The sequence below is a fragment of the Sphaeramia orbicularis genome, chromosome 4 (genome assembly GCF_902148855.1).
Source record: "Sphaeramia orbicularis chromosome 4, fSphaOr1.1, whole genome shotgun sequence".
Taxonomy (NCBI): Eukaryota; Metazoa; Chordata; class Actinopteri; order Kurtiformes; family Apogonidae; genus Sphaeramia; species Sphaeramia orbicularis.
Genome location: NC_043960.1, coordinates 38,009,914 through 38,025,631, shown reverse-complemented (window position 1 = coordinate 38,025,631; position 15,718 = coordinate 38,009,914). Strand labels below are relative to the sequence as shown.

General features: G+C 38.2%; 1 protein-coding gene across 1 annotated transcript in view; it reads right to left on the bottom strand.

The window, feature by feature from the left end:
• The window catches only part of notch2 (notch receptor 2), a 50,728-nt gene that overhangs the window by 32,966 nt on the left and 2,044 nt on the right, over nucleotides 1-15,718 (bottom strand). The window contains exon 2 of the mRNA XM_030132408.1: nucleotides 3,161-3,242. Within this exon, the coding sequence (XP_029988268.1) occupies nucleotides 3,161-3,242 (82 nt within the window). The remainder of the gene's footprint in view (nucleotides 1-3,160; nucleotides 3,243-15,718) is intronic.

The following is a 15,718-nucleotide window of genomic DNA, read 5'->3' as shown; positions in this document are numbered from 1 at the left end:
GTTGTATCTGGAAATACAACGTTAAAATACCAAGGAATCCGTAAAAGTGCATAGATAATTGTGCATTGGCGTGAGTCACGAAATGGTAGTGCTAAACAAAAACCAACGAGCTGCTTTGGTAATATGTGCCATTATCTGTGAGGAATCAAAAAAGAAGAAAAGACAACGATGTGTTTGGTGCAGGCATTGGTTGTCCAGACGTGGACAGTATGGGCTGTCATCCAGGAACTAGAGGTAAGCTGCAACAGCCAAACTGCACTAGGACAACAGCCAGCTACTGTTAGCTTGTACGCTACTGTACGCGTCTGTGTTCGCGCATGCACAGTGTGAGAATTTGAGGCACATCGGTTCGTGACACTGCTTTGACAGTACGATACACTCACGAGGAGCGAGCAGGATTTCAAACAGCTCTGTTTTCCTTGCGAACACACGATTGCTGGTCGTGAGGTGGTCGTGAGGTGCTAATCGCTTCTCTTTACCCCATGTACACTGCACGAAGCACGACACACGATTAGAGGCACATCGGGCCCGATCCCAGAAAGAGTCGCACGAGTGAGAAATCATCTCTAAACTCGCACAGTGTACAGTGCCTTAACAAAGTTATTTAGCATTATTTTTCAACATGTTATGATGTTTGTACGTATACATTTGTATGGTAACAACCTTTTCTAAACCTTGTCAACTGTCTTGGTCAGAACCCTGTAGTTAAGAGGGAGGTCTTGGTTAAATAAAGGTTAAATTAAATAATAGGCTGTGACTTTGTTAATAAGAAGTTTTATCAGTCCCAAAAAAAGGTGATTAAATGTTATCACAGTGAGCAATAAAATAAAGAACGTGGATCTGAATGTAGATGTGATTCTTTCCCAAACATCTGAACCATTTCCAAAATTAGAAACACCTTGTGAGCGCAAACCTTAATCAATAATTTCTAGCCTGTTTTGATCACTTTTTTAAATCAATATTTAAAGCCACACAATCATTACTTGCTTCCAGCTGGTTGTTTATGCAGCTGCCAGACAATCAAGGAACTTGACGTCAACTCATATCCTTCCTGATTTCATTTCACATGATGTTTGTAAAGTAACAACTTCAGTTTAAGGTACTATAGCATCTAAAGTTTTGTCTAGTTATGCTCCTGGTTTGGATCAGTCATGGACCTGAAGCTCCACTTTAGTACTCGGTTGGAGTGTGTTCAAATGCTAAACCTTCCAAGACCCACATTATTAGGTCATATTACATGTCTGTTAATACACCTCCTGCTTCGATTTCTCATCCATATCAAAGCTTATGTTCATTTTTGTTGCATAAGGAAGATTAGACTTCACACTAGATCTGGCTTTTAAAAATGGCGGCCAACAAAGGTTTAATCATTCCTGTTGGTCATTTTAGTCTGTCCCTGACATGACCAGCTCTTTGTTGCAGACCACATTGTCAGTTCCACTCTAGAAACAGTTTTCCTGACTGAGCTGATCCTTTGCCTATTAAAAGAACTGGTTTATGAATAGGCTCTGGCCCTCATCTCGCCCTTGCACTGCTTTGGTTGAGATAGGAACAAGTCTCTTAATGACTGCGTTTAACTGTCTTAACACTACAGGGTGGGGAAGCAAAATTGACAATGAACATTTAGTTGTTTTTTCTCAGCAGGCACTACGTCAATTGTTTTGAAACCAAACATATATTGATGTCATAATCATACCAACACTATTATCCATACCTTTTCAGAAACTTTTGCCCATATGAGTAATCAGGAAAGCAAACGTCAAAGAGTGTGTGATTTGCTGAATGCACTCGTCACACCAAAGGAGATTTCAAAAATAGTTGGAGTGTCCATAAAGACTGTTTATAATGTAAAGAAGAGAATGACTATGAGCAAAACTATTACGAGAAAGTCTGGAAGATACTATTAAAGAAGAATGGGAGAAGTTGTCACCCGAATATTTGAGGAACACTTGCGCAAGTTTCAGGAAGCGTGTGAAGGCAGTTATTGAGAAAGAAGGAGGACACATAGAATAAAAACCTTTTCTATTATGTCAGTTTTCTTGTGGCAAATAAATTCTCATGACTTTCAATAAACCAACTGGTCATACACTGTCTTTCAATCCCTGCCTCAAAATATTGTAAATTTTACTTCCCCACCCTGTATTATGTAAAGTGATATATATATAACTAAAATATTACAATTATTAAAATATTACTATTCCAGCTGATTATTTTTGGATAAAGTGAGTGTATTTGGCTGAGACTCAAAACACTTTAAAGCACTGCCTCTGACTTTGCTCATTCACCTCCTAAGTCTATCTGAATAAGACTTATGAGACTGAATTAGTCCAGAGAAGTCTGAGAGACTGTACTCCCACAAACATACAAATACACACAAACAATAAGCTTCTGCACCTGCAGCACAATGTCTGTTTGACCTTCAATTAGACTGAGGGAATGTCAAACACAGATTAGGGAATGTTGCTTTCTTTTCTTTTACAGTGTTGAAATACCAAAAGCTCTGGGAACAGACACACCGTGTGTTTCACATCAAATTTGATGAAATATGATCAGGTTCATGAACTAGCAATGGTGTGTTTTCTTTGGGAATTTGGCTCGGGAGTGGCAAGGCAATTATACAGATAGCTCAGTCTTAATTACAAACCAGGCTGTGCTGTCATAAAGTGGAAAATATACATCAAACAGGCCACTCTTCCTTAATGACCATATTACAACGCCAGTAGTAGAAGACGTGTGTGGTTGCAAATAAGAGCTGGTGGTTCTGATCCAATTAACCAGGTTTCAGAGGGGTTACTTTCTCGTGTAATAAAAATAGCAAAACAAATCAATTTGCAGTTTAATGCATTGGCAACATTCACAGCCAACCACATTTACAGCAGCAAGAGAGTAAGAAAAAAAATGTCCTAAAATGTCCTCAATAACATCTTGGAGGTGGAGGAGTGTGTATTGGTATTGTTCCCAGTACTGATGTACTTTGTCAGACAGAGCAGTCTTTTATTCCCTCTTCCGTGCCGAGCAAAACCTCATGGTCCCGTGGACTGGCTGGGTTTCATATAAAAACACTAAGTCTGCACTGTTTTTTCCACATTTAACAAATTAGGTTCATCTGCTCATATTTATGTGAGCTGCAGTGACTGAATGTGTGTTTGGTCAAGCTTACCTGCAGTGTCCAGTTCCATTGTTAAAGGTCAGACATGTTGCATTGTTAACACAAGGCTTCTTATCATCCACACACTGTAGACCTGCAATAGACAAGAGACAACTTAAAAAATGTATGTATGTAAAATATGTGCATTAACTAACTACATTAATGATTACATCAACACAACACCAAATAAAGGCACACTGTCAGCTAAATTATAAAATGTCAACTTATCATAATAATCATCATATCATATAGTCATCACATATTATTAAAACAATTCTGCTGGGAGTTTGTTTTATCGTTTTTGGTGTAGCAAAATAAATGGGGCACAGAGAAATCCAGACTAAAATGGCAACAACCACTCATTCATTTTTCTTTCATTTTGATCAATGTACAAAATTCCCACAGTGACTTTTTATATATTTTGTCTGGGTGGAGTAGACCGTTTTCTCCTTGCATACAGTACAAAATCAGGGTAAAAACAATCAATATCCCAACTTTAAATACTTGAATGGCAATAGTGGAAAGACAAGTTTTCTCAATATCACCCTATGTATTAAGAAAACACCTTTCAAACCTAGGATGTTACCTAAACTCAAAAAGGAAACATGAATATACTGAACATAGCACAGTTTGCAAAAAACTTATTTCATGTGCCAAAAATAAAAAGAGGCTTGCAGCGTCTTCTTGCTGCATAATATTAGAGTTCCTCTCACAATTCGTCAAGGTTTCCCCCCAGAAAACTGACTAGCAAGGTGGTAAGATCTGCCCCCGCTCACACACATGCTCAAAACCCCCCGAGGGAAATCCTTTATATAGTCTGCAAGTTTCTCCTCCTTCCCCTTATCCTTCTAGAGCAGAGATAATACCAGGGGCTTGCCACCTATCTAACCAACTATGCAAAGCCAGCCTGAAATCAGCTCGTGGTCACAGGGCAGCCGGATGGGCAGGCAGACAGAAGTGAGCCTTGAGTGAGACAACAAAGCCCAACTATCTCCTCGCCAATGAGACACCCATGGCCAGACACATCAGCCATTGTGTGGCCTTCAAGCTGCTAGAGACACATGGCTCAAGTGGTCTTCACGCACACCATGTCAGCTTAAGATCCCAAACAGAAGAGTGGTGTTCTCAGTCATTATTTATCACCAAGTCAATGAATAAAATGATGAAAACTACTGCCGAGATGGTGTAATTAATGACTTATAAAACCATTACTGGAGGGTGTACAAATGTGGATAAATTAAAAATTTATTACATTTATAGCGTCACGTTAAAGTTGTGGTTATGTGATCCCCACTTTGCATACAGAGCCCTTTTTTACAAAACTAAGCATAGGTCAGCTGACTTCAAAGAAACGCCAACAATGTCTTCATCTGACAGTCATTGCATTACAGGAAATGTGTGCAACAGTGGTGTTACTTCCTGCGCCTAGATTAATCACAGTATCACAAGAAACTTAAAACACAGCAAACCTTGCGTGACATAGTGATATGGTGGCTCTGCAGTCTATTTAAGGTCCAGTCTCTGAGCTGAGTTGGTCAGAAAGCAAAGGCAGAGTGATGCCTTAGAGTCAAGCTAACAGACATAGTCCATTAGACATGGGGATACTCATGAATAAACCACTGTGAAATTAATAATCCCAACATCAGCATGCACACTCACACATGCATACTTGAACAGACATTCACAGCAATAAAGTGCGATCTGATATCTGACTGCTGCTGCAGTGCAAGAGACCACCAAAATACTGTGCTATTTTAAGACTAAGTTTTTATATACTGTACATACAATATGCACAGTAGAGTCAACACACTGAAATCATGTCCATATAAAAACATACAAGAATGTATTTTATTATAATATTGTGTCTGACAGAATTCACTTTTTGCTTTGATCATGTCAAGTCAAAATTCAATGTTAAATTTGTTATAAGCAAACTAAAGAGAGAAGACATGAAATCGATTGCTGTGCAGTACATCTGGTCAATTCAGCGCAGGGTCTGGCAACTAGAGCTGTTAGAAAATATCGGTTCTGCAATATATTGCGATATTTCATTTCGCAGTACTGTATCGATATTAAAAAGTATTGTATTGATATTTTTAGGTATTTATTCAAATGGAGATATAGTGGAGGTTCATTTTTGTTTTTCTTTATTGTTTCTATCTTATTTATTATTATTTAACACTCTTTTATTAAAGAATGGTTATTTGATGCATCCTAAAAGCACTTTTTACTGTCTGAGAGACAGATGGTAGTTCCTTTGGAAACTCGGAGAATTAGAAAAATGTTGTGATATAGCATTAGATCCTGTTCTGAAGTACAAATGTGTTCAGTATTTGTACATATTTCTGGTGTAATTCAATCCTTCCAGGAAATACTCTTAAAAAAAAAGAAATGAAAAATTACTTTTTTAAAAGTATCCTGATATATTGTTATATATCGTATCGTGATCCTAGTATTGTGATTTGTATCATATTGCCAGATTCTTGCCAATACACAGGCCTAGAGCTGGGTACAAAAAAATTGATTTGATCAATTTTGGATCGATTTCTTTTTAATTTTGTGTAATCGATTAATGGTGGATGAGATTGATTTTTCAGAGCAGGACCGCAAGTAAATGACCCGGAAACCGCCGACGCAGAAGCGTAGCCGGCTCTGTCTCACGAGCCCCTCGTGGAGATAGGGCATCTTGGTCGTGCTCGCGATGGTTCTGGCGCGGGAGGAACGTGGAGGAAGGGTAGGGAAAACCCCTTCACGGGAGGTCCTCCCAGCCTCAAACTCGAACCCGCAGTGTGGAGGAACTGGCCAGATGAGGCAGGTTGCGGAAGCCAGTCGTTCCAGAAATATTAACTTCGATCACCTGTGGCTGAGTGTGGAGTTAGAGGAATAGTAAAGCGCAAATCACGAAGCTCCACCCACCCTCCCCCTCCAGTGAGTTTCTTGTACCAAGGGCCCAACATGATTCTGTTTCAAGGGGGGCAAATTGGTTGCAGTGCCCCAGGGTGATAGTATTGTGACTTTAGGCTAGAAGCACCAGCCATAAAACAGAATAAAGATGACGATGAAGTCCGTTCAGAGCCACTGTAGAAACATGGCAATGTTTCTGTCCTGTTCATTATATAAGAGCAGATTCAGCTATTTGCTGTTGAAATGTCATATTTATTTCCTTTCTAATATCAATATTGATTCTGTGTTGCATGGCTGCAGTGGTCAAATAATCAAGTTACAATTCAAAATTGTACTTTGGTATCACTAAATGAATCTGAATCAATCAATTAATACTGAATCGAATTGAATCGCAATTAATCGATTCAGAACCTTATGAATCGAAATCGAATCGATTAAGGAAATTGGCCATGATACCCAGCACTACTGGCAACCAGTATGAAATTACAAAATCAGGGGAAAAACATAATACTAAGGGGAGGAGAAAGAGGGAGCTGAGAAGACAAATGTTTAAGGGAAGTAACAGTTGGAAGTAGGAGAGCAGAGACCGGAAAAAGCTGCTCTCATCCCCAAAGTTTGACGAGCTTCCCATACACACTACCATAACGCGAGATTCAATGGTCTTACCAGATTTAAGACAGATCTCGTCTTCCTCTCCTTGTGACTTCAAATCAGAAACCAACACACAGGGTAAAAACACCTCCAATTTCAACAGAGTAGGTTATTTTCAAACTTCACTATCAATAAACTGTGATTAGATGAATTTTTGCAGGAATCAGTCTTGAAAAAGCCTTGACTGAAAGAAACAGGAGTGAAACTACACCAAATGGTGTGAGCTAAGAGCAAATGTGCAGAGTGTAAAGGACCAAATGATCCTAACACCTCATCAAAAGTCTTCATTTCCTTTCAACATCATCTTCCAGCTCTGTGAGGTATCTGTTTGCATTTAGCTGTATGACAGTAAATGAAAGGTGAGTTTTATGTGTAAGCTGAGAAACTGATAGACTTATGTTTAGCGTTTATGTAGTTTTCTTACATGACTTTTCTCAACAATCTTTCAATGTCCTGTTAAGAAACAAAGAAACTAGAGAATATATACACTGAATACTAAAATACTACACAAGAAGGTCATGGAAATAGAAGAGCTGGACAAGACAACATATAAAAGAGATGAGATTGTAAAATATTCATTTTAACATATTCATGTAAAGAGAACAGGGAAGTACACTCTTCCAATCCACTTTGATACCACTACTCTGATGCACAGGAAAACCTTTCACCATGTTGCTGCTTGGAAAATCCCTGAAAGGTCATCCAAGCACACACAGCATGTACATTTCCATTCAGCAATGCAATTGCGTTAAAGCTGCAATAAAGCAGAAATATTCCAATTGCTTCACACAAATTTCCCTTGTATGACTTATTAGATAGAGTTTGGTTATTTTGTATGCAACAGGTACAATGAAAGACTGCAACACTGTAAAAAAACAATCCAAAAAACACTAAAAAAGACTTAAGACAGCCAAAAGAGTGTGGAGTCACACTTACTACTACCACAGTTCCACAATGCAAGCTATAATGAAAATGCATTGTCATGAACATAACGGAGACATCAAGAGCTTAACAGTGAACTCCCTCTGAGATGTATACACACAGCATCTCTAGTGTGCAACCCTATAAGCTTCTAGTTAACACACAATAGTTACATGTAGTTTCACATGTTCATAAGTGGGGATGTGTCTCAAAATGTATCCTTACTGGTTTAAATAATATGCATAATGTGCCCACAATTAAAAACCCTCGGCCTTCTGTCCACGCCAAAGTTTTTGCATATATGGACGGACAGACAAATGACAAACTGAGAACAATATCCTGCGGTGAGGGCCGAGGGTAAAAAAATAAAGAAACTGACGTAAAAATGTAAATTCGCCAAAAAAAAAATCTTACAATCAAGTTCAAGCTCCAACTAGGGCTTGTTTCTCTGCTCTTTATTCAGGACAGACTAAGGAGAAAATAGGACATGATTCTTTTGTAATCTTGCAAATCCTTCTGGCTCAGAGCTATGTGAATTGGCCCACAGAACCGCTTCACATGCTGTCACATGACATGGTGGTAATACATGTAAAAGCTGGTTTGCCAAGAATACCACACAGTAACTGAGTTTACAGATTTCTACATCCAGTCCACCCAGACTTTTGTTTTTTGTTTTTTTTTTCCTTGCCTAGCTGGACAAATTGATCAGAAATCAGAAATATACAAAATAACAACTAAGACCAAAGTGAATAATGACATTTATGAGTAGTAAGTGAAATTCTACTGCGTTCCTCTTATGGCACTAGAACATTTTTCAGAAACTTGACTAGCTTTGACAAACTTAACTTTGAAATCTGCCCTGCTCTCATACTTGCAGTGCATTGCACAATAAATGTTTGGGGTTTTGCCTTTATCCTCTAGCACCACTGAAATGTACTCCTTTTTCCAAGATATCTGAGATATTCGCTTGTGATTCAGCTTACTGACATTGTCCGATTCATACAACAGAAGCCTGATAGTACTCCTTAGATATGTCCATTATCAGCTTCAGGAAAGCTCAGTATGTACAACTTAAGAATTTTTTTTTTTTACCCTTTAAATGATCCAGTAAGTGAATTTTGAAATTTAGTTGCCTGTCAAGAGTGTTTTACTGGCTTCTGCACTGTTGAGGCCTGTCTTTCAAAATGATTACATACATAGTGACATAAGATCTTTCTGTTTTTCTAATCACATGCGTGATACAATATGCAATGTCTTTTTTCATTATATTAATATTACTGTCTACAATATCCTTGATTTTTCGTTTTGTGCTTTTTCCTTTAACACTAGAGACATACACTGAGCTGCCCCTATATATTTGAGTTTCGCACATCGCAAAGACCTAATTTGTTAATTTTTATTTTGACAAAATTACAAGTAAAAGTAACAAATTCTTAAAACTGAAAATGCAAAGTGTTGAGTGGTAAACATTTCAGTAATAAGAAGGCAGAACTAGACGCCTGTTATGGTCTAGACGAGAAAAAAAAAAAAATCAAAAGGAGTCTGGTTGTTTGGGCTCAGTTGGCATTACACTGGTTCCTCCCTCAGCACTCGCCGCTGCTTTGTCATCGACACCGCAGCAGGTCCCAGGAGAAATCCAGCCATGTAATGAGAAGAAAAAAAGGACTGAGACAGAACGGCTGTTAAAGAGGTGGGAAGGAAGAAAGAACAAGTGAGCGAGATAGACAGGCTTTGAGTTAATAGCTGAGGATTGAGATGGGGAAGTAATTACGAAACTACAGACAAAGACTGCACACGAATGGGTGTCCCTGAGCCCTGGCACACTTCCATACAGCAGAGGGCAGGAAGTTGTTCACAGTGAGTGAGGAAGTAACCCCATTTCCTGGAATTGCTGTACAAGCCTCTCTATCCAGCAGGCCAAACAGTCGTCATGGTAACTTGCAATAAAATACCCTTAGCTCAGCATGGAAGGAGGGAGATGAGGCTCAAACTAAACACTATTACCCTGAGGGAAGCTTTACTGGCCCACACAAACAGCAGAACAACCAAGCAGGAGGAGCAGGCAGAGGCTTTGAGAGAGGCCTTACTCACCCAGGTCAGGTTCAGATTGAGGGTGGTGACTTACTGTAAGAAAGAGGTCAGAGCCAACAGAAACAGCAAAAGCATGAGACTACGGCGAATGTATCAAGCTGATCTCCTGGATCCGTATCGAGACACACTAGGGCAACAGTATCTGCATGTTAAAGTCTGATCCACTTTCTTTTGTTTATTGCAATCCATTCCACTTAAACTAGCGGGAAAACAAACAGCAGCCATTCATTTCAACGGATAAAAGTCAGATTAAGATAAAAGGGCAAAAATCTTGACTGGGACAGCCCCTATAATTAGTCTGCTAAAATCCCAACTGAGATGGCAGTGGTGCTGTAGAAATTACTTAAAGGAGTTGGGAAAGTCTAAAGCGGGGTGTATCACGCAGGGCTGCAGTGTTTTGGTACAACGGGACAGCATGATGCATGACTGGCTTGCTGGCTGTGTGAGTATGTGTGAGAGAGAGAGAGGGAGGGAGGGAGAAAGAGAAACAGAAAAGAGCAAACAAATTTCAGTAATTCCCCTTGTTCATTCATATGGAAGTAGATGAAAAGATAAAAACATCTATCAGGAACAGTTATTTGCATTCAGTCTGTAGTGGGGCCGGGCCACATAAACCCTTAATTTATCGTGTTCTAGCTTTTAAACCAATGGGAAAAAATCCTAAACCGCAACATAAAATGATTCTAAATGCATCTTGATTGATTGTTGTAATATACTAATTGGGACTATGCTTCTCCAGTCACTGCATCCCTGTGATGCCTTTTTTATTCAATATGATTGATTTTTTAATAAATAATGTGCATTACATCCCTTGAGGTAGACCTACAACAATTACTCAATTAGGAGTCAACTATTCAATGATAAATGAAAGCTGATTTGAATAGTTTTTCAGATAAAGTCAAAATTCTCTAATCCCAGTTTATAAAACATAAATATTTTCCAAATGCATTCCTACCCTACAAGATAGAAAACTGAATATAATTTGGGTTCTGTGCAAAATAAGACATTTGATGACTACATCGTGAACTTTGGGGAAACACTGATCTACAAATGCTCAATTAGAGAGGAAATATTCAACAGATTAATGAATACTAAATACGGTTGTTGGCTGAAGTGCTAGTTTCAAGAGTAGCTTTTACATATACACAACATATAATTACAGAAAATTACTTTTGAACTCTATTGTGAATCATCCATAGCACAGGAAAAAAAATAAATAAATAAGATTAAATCTCTTGGTTACGTCACCCAGCTATTCTCAGTAAACATAAATATGATCAGAAAACATGCAAATAACATGCATACTCATATGTATGTTTAGCGAAGACACAACATTGCATGAGCAATACAAAATAACCCAACTCATTTCAATGATCTAACCACAGGCTCCAGAAACATTAAACCAGCACAGGATTGCAACTTATTTGAATAAATACAAAATGAGATGGGAGAAATTAGAGACAACATTAACAAACACCACACCATAATTTCCTGCCTTAATTCAGAGACATGTTGGAGAAAAGTTTCCAGAGGCTGTCTGGTGTCAGATCCTCTGCTGTGACGGTTTTCATTCAAATGTATCTGTTAACAATGGTCATGTTTTTGTTATCAGAATTGAATCGCCAAAAACTTTAAATTACAAAAACCCTCATACCGAGATATGCAGGTCGGTTAACCAGTGCAGTGTCAGCTTGGTCAGGGGAGTTATCATTAGGTCTCCTTAAACCAAGTGTATTCAGTAAATTTACTGCAGGAACACAAGGAACAAAACAGCACATAAACAATTTGTCCACTGGCTCTGAATAACTATTAACACCATTTCAAACTCAAACTAATGTCTAGACTAAATCTACACACCACAGGTAACACAGTGATGCTGTTTTTTCACCTCTTTTAAACCACTAGTTCTGACTGGCCCATTTTACAGACTATTTCTTTCCTGAGTTTGTCCAAACTGCAGTTTCCCTCCCTCTCATACCTGATGTGCCCTGCTGGCTTCATTACTCTATGCGCCCTGCCTGCTTGTCTCCAGGATTACGGCACTGTGTCGGCCCAGGAATGCGGACTGCAGTAATTCCCTGTTAATTTGCTAACCTGTTCAACAGTGCAGACACAACGCTCTGTAATCCCTTCAACCTTCACAGTCTCAAACGCCACCTCCTATAGTAACAGTACATGTGGTTCACGCAGTGCATGCACTTAGATTCATTCACATTTCGACTGAAATTTAACATGTGAGTTTCAAAGGGACCAAAAGCTTAATGGTCAAGCAGTGTCTATATTAGAAAACTGCAAAGAAAATACTTCCATCTCGTTAGCTCTGCATCTCAGTTACAACAACTTTATCCCAGTTAGAGCACAACATGGGCAAAAAATTAAATCTAATTTTTTTTTTTCAATGTTATGTATGATTTAGATATTTTTATCTTGCCCCCCGAAGGAGAGGCAAGGAGTATTGTTTTTGGTTCAGTTTGTTTGTTTTTAGCATTCTAACCGCAAAACTATTGGTTGAATTCATACCATATTGGGTTTATAGATTGCCAGGGACCCCGAATAGATGTGATTACATTTTCTGAAAAGTAGGTCAAAGTTTCAATTTTTTTTAATGAATTTTTAAAATCTTTTTTTCCATTTCCTTATAATGGCTAAAATTTCAAACGTCCACTTATTTTTTATTTTAATTGATTATTTTCTAGTCCTGCCCTAAACTGAAACCCACTTTTGCCAGCATACCCACAATCCTCTAGAAGAGTTCATAGACTGGATAGGCAATTAGTTTTAAATAATAATGTGAAGACAAAGCTTGACTCAAAAATACTGTCGTCACTAAAGCTATATGCCAAATATGACCAGAAAAACACATTCACAAGTAATATAAGGAGCAAAAAGGTTGCATTTCAAATTTTTCATGACCAAGAAACATCTCCAGATGAAATCTCTCGATTCTGCAATTTAGATTAGATTAGATTTAATTTATTGGTCCCCGTGGGGAAATTCATCTTCACTGACTGAAAACATTACAGGAAAAAAAAAAAAAAAAAAAAAAAAAAAAAAGTTTAGGCATTTTTTTTTAGAAAACAAAGCCTTGATTATTCAAATCAATGTAATATATTGCCCAGCTGTTTTTATTCTTGGCCAAGAAATATAAACATACACACTGTTGAGTGGTGAGAACCGAACATTGATAAATGTATTACCATTTGACACCAAACCTCAATACCTATGGAGTAAATCTCATCAGTATCACTACATGCAGCAAGCAAGCACACATTATGCACTTTGACTAAAAACTGCTTCAAGAAACTGCATTGAGTGATAATAATGCAGATGAGTCAGAAAATACGAGATTCAGACCACACACATATGTAAATTTCTTTTTCTTTCCCTAATGGAAAAGTGTTATCATTTAGGAGCCAATACTGAAGTAAATGTACCAGTAGTATCTGTACTAGTATGAAAACTTTCTGAACAAACCCAGCCCTACACACTGTGCAACTGAATAACAGTTCACAGACTCCAGTTACAAATGACACTGAGTCCTAAACATGTACCGCTCCAGCCAGCACAGGACTGAAACACATGGTGTGGTCTGGATTTTTAACTACACTACTAATCAAAAGGGTGGAGGAGGTCGAATTGAATATGACCTCAAACATGAACACACAGGGCAAATTTATCTCACTGTGACTGAAGGGTGTAGAAATAAAGAGGAGAGAGAAAGGAATCAAAGGGAAAAGCTGGGAGGGTGCAGCAAAGACAATGCCTTGAGCCACATTTATAACACAGCCATAAAGAAGTGGGTAGAGCTGGTGGTCACTAAATAATGCAGTGTTGTGGGCAGCTCAATAAATATCTTTGTCTTTGGAGCTCAGAGCGAAGCATGGCACAGATAAAACACATTTCACACCAGGCCCCAGCTTAGGCCAGATGCAAGTAAACCATGGGCGGCACAATCGTTTGCCTTTGTAAGTTTGCATCCACAATGCAACAGATACACACACACACATCAGCTGTCTGCTGTTTGCACTGAGCAAATATATGCAACCATCCACATACCCACACCATGAGGGCAACACTTTGTCGTGTGCCGTGAAGACGGCACCTACGCTTCCTCAAGAATCAATCGGTCAGTGAAACACAACTGAACCAGAGTGCAGTACTCGCCATGCTCTCCTATCAGCACAGTGCCACAGCTTCACAGTCGTCTGTTTTTGGGTCAGCAAACAACAAACTAGCTTTAGAAGGGCAGTTTCTGGTTCATGGTAGCAGCTAAATCCATTGGGATTGTGATCAGCACTATTTTCAGTTTGTCTTCGTGTCAAATGTACCTTCTGGAATGCTCTTATTGGTCTTAAGGAATGTGTCCTAAAATATCTTGTGGAAAAGAAGAAAATAAGGAATAAATCATCTTGTTAAGACAATTAAAATTCTGGCTTAATCGATGTGGTTGTGCAGAAATACAGAAACATTCTTTGTAAGATTGTTTTAAGATCCATCCATTTTCTATTTTTTGCAAGATGTAGTAAGTAGGAAGAGTAAAAATAAAAGAGATAGGAAACTGGGAGTGAGTGGCTCCTACAGCTGCATGGGTAAACCTCAAACCTGTCTCACATACTGTAATCAGGGTAACCAACACCTATTACCATCCCGTCATATGGAAAACCACTTGTTCCTTGCATGCATCACATGCTGAGATCACAGCTGCTCACAGTCCAGTGCAGTGTCACAGTGTGAATACTCAGCAATAGTGGGAAGGGAGATAGGTGAGGATATAGTGTGTGTGTGTGTGTGTGTGTGTGTGTGTGTGTGTGTGTGCGTGTGAGAGAGAGAGCTAGAGAGAGAGGGGAGAGAGAGTAGATGGAATGTCAAACACCAACAACATTCCTCTGCTTCTCCTTGCACCGCCTGCAGCACTTTACATTGTGTTTTCCTCTTTTGTGCAACTTCTCTGTTCACAAGTCATCCATAGTCCATTAGAGAACACGAGAAAGCATAGCATGCCCCCACATATCGCCATGTACAGAAATAAAAAAATATATAAATCATGTCAAATTGCAAAGCTGTGGCAATTTTACATAAAAATACAGAGGCTGTACCATATTTTATAACAGATACTAAAAAAAAAATCCATGTATTATACATTTAACTTTAAATTATATATTTAACTTTGTTGATACATTGCACATTTATGTAAATATATAATTTTCTTTTAATAGCAGTAATTTATATTTTCATATTTTTATGCTCTTTTTCTTCTGTATGCCATTTTTTAAATGCCACTTGTTTTGGTTGTGTAACTCCCAGTTAAATTATTCTATTCTATTTTTTTTTTAATACTTATAGTTTATACTTATCTTAAATTCTTGTGGCATTAAGTGTGGACAGCAAAGTAAGATTTTCATTGTACAGGGAAACCTGTTTCTTTACTGAACACATGACAATAAAACGCTTTGAATCCTGAATCTATAATTCATTTTGCCTAGTCAGATTGGCTAATGGCTGTGTTTCAACGACTCATAATAATACTTGGCAGGAAGAATAATCCTATATCATTCCCACCCTTTTCCTAAATATCTTGACAATGAAAACACATCATCTTTCACTGCATTAGAGACTGGATGACTGTTGCACTGAGCATTTAGGTCAGTGTAATAAATCCCCAAATAAAATAAATCTCAACTATCAGATGTGAGCAATTTATGAACAATATGGATTTTAACATCACACCAGTCATAAAAAAAAAATCCCAGTTAGAGTGATTTTTATCTTATAAATTATTATTTTACCTCAAAGTTGGTATTTCTAGTTGAAGCAAGATATTAAAGAGCCAAACTCTGCTGATACCTATCGATGCCAATTAATCATGAAACCCATCAATTCACAAATGAAGTTCAGTTCAAACCCACGTGACATTTCTTCAAGACAGGTTTAAGTGACATTTTACTGATATTTGAAGATACGTTTTTAGTTTTACCATCAGAAAAACAGGTCAAGCGGAAAAAA